A 14,720-nucleotide genomic window follows, 5' to 3' on the forward strand; every position below is an offset into this window, starting at 1 on the left:
GCTACATGTTGCCGCTGTTCATTGTTGCTAAAAATATTTCGAAGAAATTTTAGCAGGCAAAGCTGCAAATATTCGATGCTTTTGCTAATATGGCGTTAGCATTTTAAACCCTGCTCTGCCCCCTAATTTTTTTCCTTTTGACCCAAAAACCCTATATATGAAATTTTATGACAATCGGTTATCGTTAACCCGTGCTACCCGAGCAATTGTTGTTTCCATGGTAATTTGTATGAAGCCAAAATTGCATTTTAAGGATAATTTTCTAAAGTACGCATTTATGGTCCAATCGATGAAAAATATTGACCAATTCATTTATTTAGCTAAAAGCGAATCATACAACACGTTTTGAAAGTCGGATCTGAGTTTGACAAAATCATAAAATTTCATATATAAGGTTTTTGTATCAAATTAAACAAAAAAAATCGACCTATTGTACACGCATCATCAGGTTTGTCTGTTTCTTAGTCTTATGCCAGACTATGAAAATTTTCATTAGAAAATTCTTTGTTATTCTCTTTTAAATTTTCATTGACGTCCACACACACATATGAAAACATATGAAAAAATTGATATTTTCATTGCTTTGTATTGTACACAAAAAATAATTTCAGATTACAGAACTTTGTGTACAGAGTTTCACCACCTTCACACCTCTTGCCTATAAACTCATTTTCACGTATATCAAAATGTTCATAGTCTGGCATAAGATATAGTATTTCATATCCATACTTTAATAAATGAATGGAAACTAATGGTTCCATTTTTCTGCACGTGGGGGAGGGTATAAAAAGTTCGGCCTGGCTGATCTTAACGCTGTTCTTACTTGTTATTTTGTATTCATGTTAAAAAGAAACTCCGAAGTTATATATACAAACATACTTTTTTAAAAATGCAACAATTTATTCTACAAACTATAAAAACAAAAATCACAACCATGAACAATGACATTCTAATGATGTTGGTGATAAGCTTGAGGTACTGGATATTGTTTGACCAAAGTGACTGGAGCCACCTGTTTGACAACTGTTTTGACATGATCTAAGGGAATACGGTTAACAACGGCGTTGAAACCGCTGTGAGGATCGACAGTATATTGAACAACACGTCTGAAACCATCAGCATCAATCAAAGAATATTCACCACGGACAACATCACCATCACGTTCTTCCGTCTGACTGTGGACATCACCGGTATGTTCATCATTAACATCATAGTTGTAGTTATATTGAGGATGATCATCATAGTGGGCATCATGTTTCACCAAAACAGGTTTAGCATGGGCATAGACCACGGGATCAACAGTTTTTACCACAGTTGTTGGTGCAGGATGATACACTTGAGGCAATGGCAAGAGACCAGCACTTGCAACAGCAATGAAGGATAAGATGGTGATGTACTGCAAAGACATGAAAACAAAGGATATAAGGTTTAGGTAGTTACAGATTCCCTAAATATATATAAATATATATTTACCTTGAATGCCATTTTTAAATGTTGAAAGATATATTTGCAGCCCACTAAAGCTTTAAAAATGTGTTTTGATTTTGTGTGATACATTTTCGAAATTAATTTCATATTTATACCAAAGTTTGTAAATTGTTTTTACACACCCCCATCCCACATAAATATTCATTTATTGTTGATACACAAAAGTTTTTTGGGTTTCTTTGCAACTGTCACTTTCATTTCGAATCCAAATCTGATAAAAATTTATCTCCCTATTAAAAGATATGACCTTCAGTTTTTTCATTAAATTCAATAAAATATTTATTTTTGTGTGTCTTTGCAAACAGGTGTCTGTCTATTGGATTTTTACTCTCCCGAATATCTACTGAGATATTACTCACTCTTAAACAATATTAGTTATAAACACTATCTATCGCATCATGGATATAGGGCAATCAATACTTATAACGAAAAATATAACAACTTGCGGATTAATGTTATTGTTTCGATTTTCAAATTATGTATTACCAGTAATCAATAAACATAAATATGTAGGTCTAAACCATTGCACAGTGGTTTCATTGTACCGTTGAAATTCTTTAAAATAATTTAAGTGCAAATAAACATCATCAAAATATCAGGAACACTATAACCGATTTAATAAGAGAAGGCATTTGGAAGGCGTGTGGTCGAATTGTAGTTCGCTATATGTTCTCTTGGTGTAGTGCCAATTCGACCCTATGCTTAAATTTGACATACAGTTTTATTTGTGATGCCCACAAGTGCCCACCACGGAAATATTTTTCCAATGTAGGTCATGTGTTTAAGATTATCCACTCTTAATATGAGCTGCCGACTATTGCCTGAAATTAACTGATGGGTCACGTACTAATGCTGCACCAAAATATTGGTTCTTTAATTAAAACTGTGATTGCTATGACTTAATTATTGAAAGTGTTTTTATTCATTTTTATTATTATATTTTTAAATTCAGTTATAACAAGTAAAAAAGTATTAGTCGCCTTTGCCGACAGAGATATAGCCGCAGCCAGTGTGAATTGAAAGTTTCATCTACGGACGGATCTTTTTAGAATTTTGTGGCCTTTTTTTTTAAAATTTGAACTTGCCGACAAAAATGTGGATTGGGATTTAAGTTCAAAATTTGTTGCGGATGTGGATCTTATTTTGGAAGTCATGTCATGACCAAATTGGTTCACCCGTTCAAGAGATATCGAGCATAGCATTTTATTGGGGGGAAGTACCGGAAGTTGTAGACCTGTATTGCCCATCTAAGTTTGGACAAAACATGACAAATTCGGGCTGTTTTCTCAATTTTTCACAGTTTTGAACTTTTGTGGGGGAGGTACCTGAAGGAGTGGACCAATATGGCTCATCTTCGAATTTAAACTAAGTTTGAACAAAATATTGCTAAGGCCAAATTTTGGACAAAACATCAATTTTGGACCGAACTACTTTTGATTTAACATTAGAGGTTCTCAGCGTTCACAAAACATCTCTACTAAAAATCGCCAACATAGGTCCATGGTTTGGTATAGCCCCCCATATATAGGTACCTCACGATTCTCGGTATTTTGAGGACCGAGTAACTTGTTAATTAACAGTTGAAGTTCCCAGTAGTCACAACATATTTTCAGCAAAAATGTTCAACATAAGTCCATGTTTTAGTTAGCCTCAGAGTTCATCATTGTTCATTCTATCCTTTGACTAAACATAACACCAAATTGCGGCAATCTCGGTTCGAAAAACTGACCAAAAACCCTCGAAATACGTAAAATTTGGCAATACTGGTCCGTGCAGGTTAGTCTTAAACCCTGCATATACATATGTATATGGATAGGTTTTTGCGAGTAGGTTTTCTATCTTCTAGGAACAAAAAATTCCAATTAACAGCCAATTTGGGAGGAAAAGGTGACTAGAATCTTAAATTGGGTCGTACCTTTACATGTGGCCTTTGGAAAAACGTGGACGTATGTTGTCTGCTTTTTTGCAAGGAATGTTTTGTACCTTTTATATTTGTTTATCCCTGGCTGAAACTTTTAAAATATCGACAATTTTTGAGTGCCGTTCTATGGGGGCTATATAAAGACCTATGCCGAAAAATCTTAGGTGGAAAGTTTTGTAGCCCCAACGAAGACTAAATAACAAATTTCAGCCAATACACTTGTATATTGGGGCCCAAATCTTCAAAATACCGAAAATCGGGAGATTCCGTTCTATATGAAGACTTTTACCTATAACGACAAATTTAAGGCGGAACGTTTTATACTCCCAACGAAGACTTAATACCAAATTCCAGTCATTTCAGTGGTATATTGAAGCTAAAACCTTGAAAACTCCGAAAATCGGACTAAGTACCAAATTTCAGCCATTACGGTGGGATATTGAGGCTAAATCCTTCAACGTACCGAAAATCGGGAGGCACCGTGTCGTTGGGATATTGATGCTAAACCCACCGAAAATCGGTAGATAACGTTCTATGGTCGCTATATTGAGACGTGTACCTATACCGACAAATTTCGAGTAAAAATTTGTATACCCCCAACGAAGACTAAATACCAAATTTGAGCCATGTATATATATATATATGTAACTAGTTATTCTATTTTTAGAACAGTTGATGTAGAGAATTTGTTTTTAATTTCATCACACTTCTTACTTTTATTAAATTTCGCTGTTGAACCCACGTACCCTCTGATTTCTAGCCAAACACACTACACACTATGCCACGCACACGAATTTTAAGGGTTGCTTAAGAACTTAACTTATTTTTTAATTAACAAAAACTCGCGTGCCGACGCTGAGCGTTGAACACACAACCCTAGGATTTATAGTCGGACACACACACTGTACCACCGTCCTCATTACTTAGTGAGGAGTAAAGAAAGTAGGTTTGCCTTGTAATTTTTTAAGAAGTAACCTATTACTTTTCAGATTACTTGTAATGCGAAAAATAGCTTGTTTACATTACTTTGTAATGGGTTACGTGATATGAAGACGTGGAGTTACACCGCAAATTTCAGGTGGAAAGTTTTATAACCACAACGAGGACTAACAGCGTGTTTTTGTAAAAAGTTTTTGCCCATTCGTTCGTCGATTTCATGAACGAAGACACAATTTGGTTTTCATAGCGGTTGACGTTTGTATTCGTGTGACAAACAAATGAGAGTTTTTTATTTTCGTAACTTTTTTGGTTTTCGTAACAAAATCAGACGAACGAATACGTCAAAAATAAACGAATGGAAAATACCCATCGTTTTGAATGAAAATTAAATAATTTGAGTAATAAATGGCACAAAACACACGAAAACTGGAAGGGAATCAAATTTTATTTATTTCCATAGAATCACACCCGTATATGTACATCCGTTTCTTCATATTATCATAATTATTTTTGGACAAATTTGATTATTTTTTTTTTTTTTTTGTTTGTCATCTGTTTATCGGGGTTGCCATCAAGTAATACATTTTACGTGCAGATGCCTTCGCAAAATTCACAAAATAAGTGTCATGGAAACCCTGAAATATAAAAGCTTTTATGAAATAGACGAAAGCTTTCAGATAAAAACGAATGGTTCGTAAAATTTTACAAGAACCAAATTTTGAACGTATACGTTTTAGTACGAACGGTTCGTGTGACAGGCAAGCATTTTTACAAAAACACGCTGTTAGTACCAAATTTCAGCCCTTTCGGTGGGATAATGAGCCTAAATCCTTCAAAAACCTGAAAGTCGGGTGGTACCGGTACAACTTGTACCGATATAGCTCATTTTCAATACCAAACATTCTAGTAGTAATAGAAACTTTTATATCGAATTATAAATTACACATTTTCTGATTTTATTTAGGCATTTAGGTATTCGTGGTCACCAAATATCTCCACCAAAAATTGTGGACAGGAAACAAAACTAACTAGTATTTAATGGTGTAGGATATGAGAAGCTCGGCCCAGCGAACCTAACGTTTTTTTACTTGTTTTTAATTAATTTTTTATTAGAATACTAGCAGGCACCGGTCCGCGTTGCTGGCCCGTCGTAATTAGTTTTATTGTTTTTTGTGGACTTTATGCCTGACAATTCAAACACAGGTACTTGCTACTCCACTTCTTCGCTCCATTGTCATACCGAGGGGAATTTTAAATTTATCAAAAGATTTTGTCTCTAACCTTTATTCTGCTCTTTGTGCCCATTGATGCTGCTTAGGATTTATTATCATCCACGTCCCATGTCTTTACAATAAAGCAGTCTAATTATAAAAGTTAAAAAATTAAGTCTAATTCTCCCGCTTATTGAGACTTATATGTTTTAGGAAATTTTGTAAATACACTGCCTCTCACTTGAATAGAACCCCCCTGCAAAATTGTTTTCAACTTCAATTTTTTTCCGAATTATACAAGATATGAAGTTTTTTAAGTTTTATTTTATTTTGCTTCATGTATTTGGAGTAAACTTAGTGATTCATTTGCATTCAAATCCAAAATAAAGCCAAAAATCGAAGTAAAAAATTTGGTTCATTTGAATAGAACCCTCCTTTAAAACTTGGGAAAATAATCAGGTGTAATGCCTAACAAAGCTTGCTTTTTTCTTTCAACAAGTTTATTTTTGGGGCAATTTTGCATGTTTGTGTATGCGTATTTCCCACACCGTTTGAGATATTTATAAATACTAAGTGGGTGTCGGTAGATTAATTTCAGAAGAATAAAAAAATGGAAATTACTTTTAAATAAATAGCTCGATTGGCGAAGTTATGCTTGTATAAGTATAAGTAGTCGAGTACAAATTTGGACATGAAATATTTTAGGGATTTTATAAAATGCCGTTAAATGTCAAACGAATTGAATAATTGCAGCTAACATTTTTTGAAAAATCTTACTAAGATGATTATCTAACAAAATAAAAAAGAAACATACAATTTACAGTTCCAATTAGTAGTTAAAAATTTTTGAAATTTGGAAATTGCCTGTGGGCAACGTTGGGTCATTGTGGTAATAAAGTGGTTACATTGGTGGAAGTCGAAAATGCTGGTTAGTGGTATTCAATGTAATACAAAGGGTAATTGCGACATTCGGGGTTGTGAAAAATTTTGTATTTATATTGTTATTCGAAGATTGGACTTGAATCAAGAGGAGATTGATTGTTATGAACTTGTATGATATCAAGCGAATATCTGTTCAAATATCGATGATGATAATTTTATGTATTGGATGAAGGTCAATATTATCAGGTTTAGAGTCTGTATACAAAATAGAAATTATTTTGCAAACGCTTCTACTCTGAAAAATGTCAATATGAGCATTTCAGGTTATATGAACACCACCATATGCGTCAAAATTGGCTAATTTGTGAACTATATATGATAAATATAGACCAAATTTCCATTCCATTTCTATCAATTTACTTCTAGAATTAAACAAACTCATCAGATTATGCTTTTCCACATCATGAATAATGAAAAATATAACGATAATAAAAAGACTTAAGAAACAAACATTGTTCATTTTTATAACCACAATGGCCAGATGTTGCCCACAAGCAACATTTGGTACCTCCCTAACCGCAAGGAATTGATAAGAATTTTTTGCATAAAGGACTTATTTTGCGACTACTAATCATAATAAATATGAAAAATATTTTTATGCATCGATATTCTAATACAATCTTTCTGTATTCTCAAGTTTTAAAGGGGGGTTCTATTCAATTGAGCCAAATTTTTTACTTCAATTTTTGACATTATTTTGTTTTCCTTGTATAATTCTTATACAAATTGGATTTGAATGCAAATGAATTATGTACTAAGTTTAATTCAAACACATGAAGCAAAATATAATAAAACTTAAAAACTTCATATCTTGTATAATTCGGAAAAAATTGAGATTGAAAACAATTTTGCAGGGGGGTTCTATTTAAGTGAGCGGCAGTGTATATCGTTATTCTTGATCGGGGGCGCAACCATCGCAATTTTCAAGCCGTTGCACTTATACGTTTACCAAATATAGCGATTAGAAAACAATAGGCCCCCGAAATTCGTCTACAAATATATAGCATTTTGGACCACGGGACATTCCTGAAGAATTTTTAAAAATTTCATGAAATAAGGTTCAGTGGTTTTCGAAAAATATGTATTGAAAAGAGTGAGAGTGGTAGTCAGTTTTCTAGATATAACATATTTATTTTGGCTCCAAATCATAAGTTTTGCTTATACATATAGCGTTTTAAAGACAGACGTGGGAAAGGTACCAAACCTCAACGTAATTTTTGCAAATATGAAATTGAACATGCCGTGATTTTTATTTATATAGATATAGCATTTTTAAAGAAAATGTTAGCCTATTTTAATTTCAGGAAAATCGGATCAGTAGTTTTTGTAGAAAAGATTAAAATTGAAAAAAGTGGGCGTATACGTGGGCGTGGTCAAATTTCACAGAAAGAATTATCGAAATCAGTCCACCCCTTCTCAACTGATGCAATTACCAACGAACGACATTTGATTTTTATTTATATAGATATTTTTAAAGAAATAGGGTATAGGGGAAGTACCCCGTCCCTTCCGAAATTCAACTACATTTGTAGCATATTTAAACCGGGGGCCATCCCAATACATTTCCTGACAATTTCCGGAAAATCGGTTCAGCAGTTCTTACAGAAATGATAAAAATTGAAAAAAATGTCAAATTTTCCTTGCATAAAAACCCAAGTCGGGTTATGGCGCACATTTTACAGAAAGAATTATCGAAATCGGTCCAGCCATTTTCAAATGATGCCATTAACAACGAACGATATTTGATTTCTATTTATAAAGATAATAAAAAATTCCGTGGTGTCCCCTTCTTCTACTGATACACAAATTTGGAGAAGCTTTCGAAGTTTCAATTTCTCAATATCATAGCTCTTTCTTTATCCGTTTACAAAATATAGATTTTTGACAAAAGAAGCCATTTTGGACACATTGTGCATTGGTGAAGAAGTACACAAAAAACACTGATAGAACAACCGCAAATTTTAACACTATTATTTTGATATTTTCATAGGCTTGGACAAATAAGTCGGTTTGAAAATGACATGATAAGCCGTAGTAGACATTATCAACCTAAAACAGATTTCGTATGCATGCGCTACGCCAGGCCATTTTACTCAGTTTGGAGGTCCTTAATTATATATTCTTGGTTCTTATATTCTATGTGGATTTGGTAACAAAATATTGACTAAAAGATTATGTTCGAAGGATGTAATGGCATTAATCGGCAAGTTGTTTAATTTGTCGTTATAAGAAATCATTACACAGTGTGTCCAAAATGGGTTTTTTGTGTCAAAAATCTATATTTTCTAAACGGATAAAGATAGAGCTATGAAATTTGGAGGAGATGTGCATATATCAGACATGGATTCTTTATTCCATGTAGTTACAAGCCATTCGGTCAACGTCTTCTATAGAAATTTAATGAATAAAAAAAGTTTTTTTTGAAATTTTAAAGTTTGTGTAATATAATTATACCCTACACCACTATGTGGAAAGGGTATTATAAGTTTGTTTTGGGAAAAATTCATGTAACACCGCGAAATATTCGTCGGAGACCCCCAATGTGGTATACCAATCTTCATATCTCGGCGAGATAAAGCGATTTTGAGATGTGTGTCCGTCCGTCCGTCCGTCCGTGTGTCCGTCTGTCCATTATAAATTGTAATCAAACTCCAGGCCGCAATTATGGACCGATCGTCACGAAATTTGGTATGGAGGTCGGCTTCACATCAGAATAGACCGCTATTTTGATTGGTGATGATGGTGAAATATTTAGCGGGTGAAATGGACCAAAAACATAATTTTTATCAGATTTTGTAGCTGCTCTGTAGGTCGCAATAATAGTCCGATCGCCTCGAAATTGTAAATAAGGTAAGAGTATATGACAAAGAAGAAGCTTGCAATTTGAGATGGCGATCAGATAATATTTAGAGGGTTAAATGGACCACAACTTTTGTGTGAAAATTGTGAACATTTTTAATAATCAGCTTATATCTTTGTTCCTGAAAGACACCTTCCCCACTCGTGAGTTATATTTGGAAGACGATCTCTTGACCTTTCAATTGATGTCAATTATGTTGATGTACGTGATCAGATAACAGAGTTACAGCCTAATATATCCAGTTTTTTGTTTGTACAGTAATCATAAACCCACTGGAGGTCGCAATTATAGCTCAATAGTCACGAAATTTTGCACGAGGTAAGATTTTAGGTTGAAGAAGATGCCTATAATTTTGCATGATTATTTGATATTATTTAGCGGTTGACATAGACCATTACTTTTGTATGAAAAATATACAAATTTTATTTTTGGTCCATATTTTCATTCCTGGAGGGCATATACCGGCAAAGAAGCCTACATATGGAAAAATGATGCAAATTGCAATAATGTGTCTGCTAGATAATGCACCTTCTGCCTGATATATAATGTGTTTTGTGTAGAGAACCACAATTTCCTCCCATGCTACAAATTGTCTCTATCATGACAGAGAAATTTTCAGTTCAGATGGCAAATTTGATTTTTATACAAATATTGCAACAAACAAAAGACGACCAAAGATGTGTCTCATCGAAATATAGGTTTTAGACCCCAAGTATATTTGGACGAAATTAGTTTCAGACAATTTGGAGTCTATTTAGCACTGTCCGTTCATCTGTCTCTCTTAATGTCTTGCTGGCTGGTGCGCACGTTAACTCTCGAACGGATCTACCGATTATAACTAAATTTTATACTTCGTAATATTTTGCCCAAGCTTTGTTTAAGTTCGAATGTAGGCGATGTTGGTCCACACCTCCCCCAAAAAGGTTCAAAATTGTTTTCGAAAATTTGTGTGAACGATAACTGGCGAAGTGAGCAATCGATTTGCTCCAAACTTTCCATATATTATTATTCCTTCCAGATATAGATCGGATAAGACTATATCGGTCCTTAGGGTACCTCCCACACAATATTCGGAAAAGGGAAATTTAAGAGTTCCTTTGAATCGTTATGAATTTTTTCAGCAGATTGTACTTGCTCCGGAAATCCGCAAGTTAACTCTCAATGGGATTTTCTGATTGGTCGAAACTTTACACATCGTATTATTTCATCCAGTCATGTGTCAGGTGGGAATATGGACTATATCTGTCAGTCCTTCGAGCACCTCCACACAAAATTTGGGAAAGTGCAGTTTGAAGACCCGTATCGGATCTATTTGATTATTATTTTATTTTTGAAGAAGGTTCTTTTTACGTTCCGTATTCTGGTCCCTTTCCCGGGGTAAGTCATATTTCCTGAGATAATCGTTCAGAAGTTCCAAAAACCCCTGCCGGCTCCAACTAAAATTTCAAATTTGAAAAAATAATTCTCAAATATTTCTAAAACTTAGAATTTAGCTTACTAAAATTGATTTGGTATATCCCCATATTACGATACCTACAGATCCCACGTATTTTGAAGCAAACTCGTGTTACAAAATAAATATATTTTTAGAGGCTAAAGGTATATCACCGTTAGCGCCGCTGACTTACCTTCTTTGCTGTTTAATTAATATGAATAATTTTGGGATTTATAAATTTGTTAGCATGCTACATTTTTGAATTTCTATTCATTGTTAGCTATTTCTACCGGTATAAAATATATTTCAGATATCACAATATATGGCCACAATGAACTATTTTCGAAGCATATGTGAGGTACAAGTGCACAATTTTGGACGATAGATCTTCAATAAACTTCCAATTTTCCCAATTATGAAATATACCAAATGGCGTGGTATATATGTATTTATTTTAAGTGTATTCCAAAGAGGAACCTGATACTCAAAGTCAATTTGAAGATGTAGCAGGAGGGTCTAATCAATGTGAATTTTCCAATTTTCGAATATTATTTAGAAATGTATAATTTATATATTTTTCCACAAACATCCCAGTAAAGATAAGAGAGGCTTCTCTTATATCAATGTATTCATATTAAGTTATTGATATGTAACCTAGTTTTTATCGCCGAGTCCGAACGGCGTGTCCTAAGTTGCCACTTGTAGAGACGTTTTTCATGGCTGATATACACAGGAAATATCGTCAACATTACTAGGGGGTATTTTGCCACCGTAGACAATTTGATGGGAATCGAACACGGACATTCAGCGTGCAAGGCGGTTGCGCGTAGCTAATTCCTACAGGTTGTGGTGTAGGGTATCACATGGTCGGCCCCGTCCGACTATAGCCTTTGCTTACTTGTATAAATACATTTAAATAAGAATTGATAATTTCTTAGGGTTATTTTAAACATGTTTTGGAGTTATAGAAACATAAAACGTTATATTCTCAAATACAGACTTGTGTTTTAACAACATAAAATAATTTAATTAATATGCATACTATAACAAAAATTTAACTAGTTAAATTCATGGAGGAATATTTACTTAGCGTAAAAATGTTAATATTTCGGTGTTTATGTTTTTTTTTTTGTTTATGGGTGCTATTCAAACACGTGGGGCTATGTTAACGACAGCTGATTCATATACCGCAGCTGATCGTCAGTATCACCAACTAAGGGCTATTATCAATGAATGGCAACGTCATTGTTGCCATAAATAAACGAATGATAAGCTGTCAACAGTGAAACTATTTTCGTTATTTGATTTCGTTAAATATTAGCAAATTTTATTTGCAAATATTAAACAGTATATAATTCGGTCGAAAAATGTATCTTTGAACTCCAAAGTACCAAAAATCAGGGGTACCGTTATATGAGAGTTCTATCATAAAGTGGACATCTGCCCACAATATTGTGTGAGCAAGTTTATTGACCACCAGGAACCCTAAATGCAAAAGTGTAACAACTTCGTTCCGAAAATGTATTTAAAACCCCTAAAATACCTGAAATCGGGCGGTACCCTTATATAGGGGCTACATCAAAACGTGAACCTTTATATACAATTTTTGGTAAGGAGACAGTTTACTCGTAGAAAACGTTATATTTAAATTCTTAGCTAGATCGGTTGATTATTGTAGGTAAAATCCTCAAAACACGTAAGATCGGGTGGTAACGTTATAAAGGGCCTAATTTCCGGCGTCGCACCTTGTCGCAATTTCTCTATTGAAAAATTGATAGTTCGAGAGCTCCTCTATATTTGGGTACCATTACAACAGTGGAACCCCGTGGAACTTTTTAGGTATATCCTATTAAAAAATAACATATTAAAAATATACACGTAAAAATGTTCAAAACAAATCAAGTTATTATACAGAACAGGAACTCAAATACATTTACTTCTAAGCACAGTTTAATACATCAGGTTTCGTATTATCGGAAAGCAAAAAGAACCATTAAAAATTCCAATAACTCGTGATAATATGGTCCTTACAAAATCGACGAATTTCCTTGCGATTTTTAGTATTTGTTTTAACGAAAATAAGATCATGTTATAGGTACCGTTACTTCAATTATAACGGTACAACCAACGTAATTTTTGTTTTTCTCTCTTAGCTAGCATGTTTTCTATCCCTTCATATACAATTTTTGGCAAATTTCGACAGTTTGTTTTTTGCATTTTTGGCACAAAATATTGAATTTGGACACACTGTGCATTGGTCTATATTAATGATGTGATTGATTGAGCCTATAACTAATATTGTTTCATAGCCTGTGATATTTGAGGAGACCTACTACGAAAGAGAACAAATCCAAAAAACACCCGCTCTCCAAAGTGAACAAACAAATATTGTAAGAAATTAAATAAAACAAAAACCTGAAGGTCGTTCTTTTGAATAGGGAGGTAAAGGTTTTTTTGTATTTGATTTCAAATAAAACTACTTTCTTAAACAATAAACAAAACAAAATATAAATGAAAGTGACAGTTGCAGAGAAACACAAATCTTTTGTATATCGACAATAAATGAATAATTATTTGAAGTAAGGGAGGGGGTGTGTAAAAACAATTTGCAAAAATTATTTGGTATAAATATGGAGATAATTTCGAAACTGTATCATACAAAATTGTAACACATTTGTAAAGAATTAAATTTAGTTGACTGCAAATAACATTTTATATTTTGAAAATGACATTTAAGGTAAATATAAATTAAAGGCATTTTAACAGAAACTTATATCAGTCTTTAATTTAATGTCTTTCCAGTACATCACCATCTTATCCTTCATTGCTGTTGCCAGTGCTGGTCTCTTGCCATTGCCTCAAGTGTATCATCCTGCACCAACAACTGTGGTAAAAACGGTTGCTCCCGTTGTCTATGGCCATGCTAAACCTGTTTTGGTGAAACATGATGCCCACTATGATGATCATCCTCAATATAACTACAACTACGATGTTAATGATGAACATACCGGTGATGTCCACAGTCAGACGGAAGAACGTGCTGGTGATGTTGTCCGTGGTGAATATTCCTTGATTGATGCTGATGGTTTCAGACGTGTTGTTCAATATACTGTCGATCCTCACAGCGGTTTCAATGCCGTTGTTAACCGTTATCCCTTAGATCATGTCAAGACAGTTGCCAAACAAGTGGCTCCAGTCACTTTGGTCAAACAATATCCAGTTCCTCAAGCTTATCACCAACATCATTAAAATGCCATTGTTCATTGTTGTGCCTTTTGTTTTTTAGTTTGTAGAATAAATTGTTGCATTTTGAAAAAAATTTATTCGAGTTTTCTATTTCTACAAGTCTAGGGAGGGCAAAAGTCGCATTGATATTCTGTTTTGATGAAATACATACATCCATATAACGGACGGAAGATATTTATGTGGCGATGTAAGGATATGGGATATATGTATGTACATTCGACTCCATATTACTGAATCCTGCCTGGAGAACTAAAAAATTATTTTTATCACTACTTCGGTATATATGGGTTTTATTGATTAACACTTATGTTAAAAAGTGATAGGATGAAAGGATGGGAGTGATCAAAGTAAGGACGATACTAAGCCCAGGACTTATGTTGCTCCCTCTTTCATATCATGTGGACATTGACCTCAACGTGGTGCCACACCCGCTAAAGGCAGGGATTTAGCAAATGGCAGAAGGTGGTGAGACGCTGCAGACACAACCGGCAGTACAATCCTACTCCGCTCACCTTACCCACATGGTGGAAGACAGCACTAATCGAAAATGTGAAAGCGCGGTGGCAAAGAAAAACCAATTCTGTTCAAACTGTCGCAAAAACTCTATTCTTGGGTACTAAAAACCACCACCTAAAATCCATGATACGATCAGGAGAATCGTAAAGCTAGTGAAGAAGC

General features: G+C 34.1%; 2 protein-coding genes across 3 annotated transcripts; one reads left to right on the top strand and one right to left on the bottom strand.

Moving 5' to 3' along the window:
* Positions 1 to 949: 949 nt before the first annotated feature.
* LOC141388838 (larval cuticle protein A2B-like) lies at positions 950 to 1,408 on the bottom strand. Its single transcript, XM_073959260.1, has one exon. The coding sequence runs from the start codon at positions 1,406 to 1,408 to the stop codon at positions 950 to 952; it is 459 nt and encodes a 152-aa protein (XP_073815361.1).
* Positions 1,409 to 13,370: 11,962 nt separating this feature from the next.
* Positions 13,371 to 14,051, top strand: LOC141388837 (larval cuticle protein A2B-like). 2 transcript variants are annotated; one of them, XM_073959258.1, is made up of 2 exons: positions 13,371 to 13,533; positions 13,599 to 14,051. In XM_073959258.1, the coding sequence occupies exons 1-2, from the start codon at positions 13,522 to 13,524 to the stop codon at positions 14,043 to 14,045; spliced, it is 459 nt and encodes a 152-aa protein (XP_073815359.1). In that variant the 5' UTR covers positions 13,371 to 13,521; the 3' UTR covers positions 14,046 to 14,051. The 2 variants fall into 2 exon arrangements, with proteins under 2 accessions (XP_073815359.1, XP_073815360.1); XM_073959259.1 differs by lacking the exon at positions 13,371 to 13,533 and having other exon boundaries at positions 13,587 to 14,051.
* The last annotated feature ends 669 nt before the right edge of the window (positions 14,052 to 14,720 follow it).

Source organism: Musca autumnalis, unplaced genomic scaffold, assembly GCF_047663935.1.
Source record: "Musca autumnalis isolate F117 unplaced genomic scaffold, ASM4766393v1 scaffold_1, whole genome shotgun sequence".
Classification (NCBI taxonomy): domain Eukaryota; kingdom Metazoa; phylum Arthropoda; class Insecta; order Diptera; family Muscidae; genus Musca; species Musca autumnalis.

Coding starts and splice junctions, on each gene's coding strand:
- LOC141388838 (XM_073959260.1), bottom strand. CDS start 1,408: ATGTCTTTGCAGTACATCACCATCTTATCCTTCATTGCTGTTGCAAGT.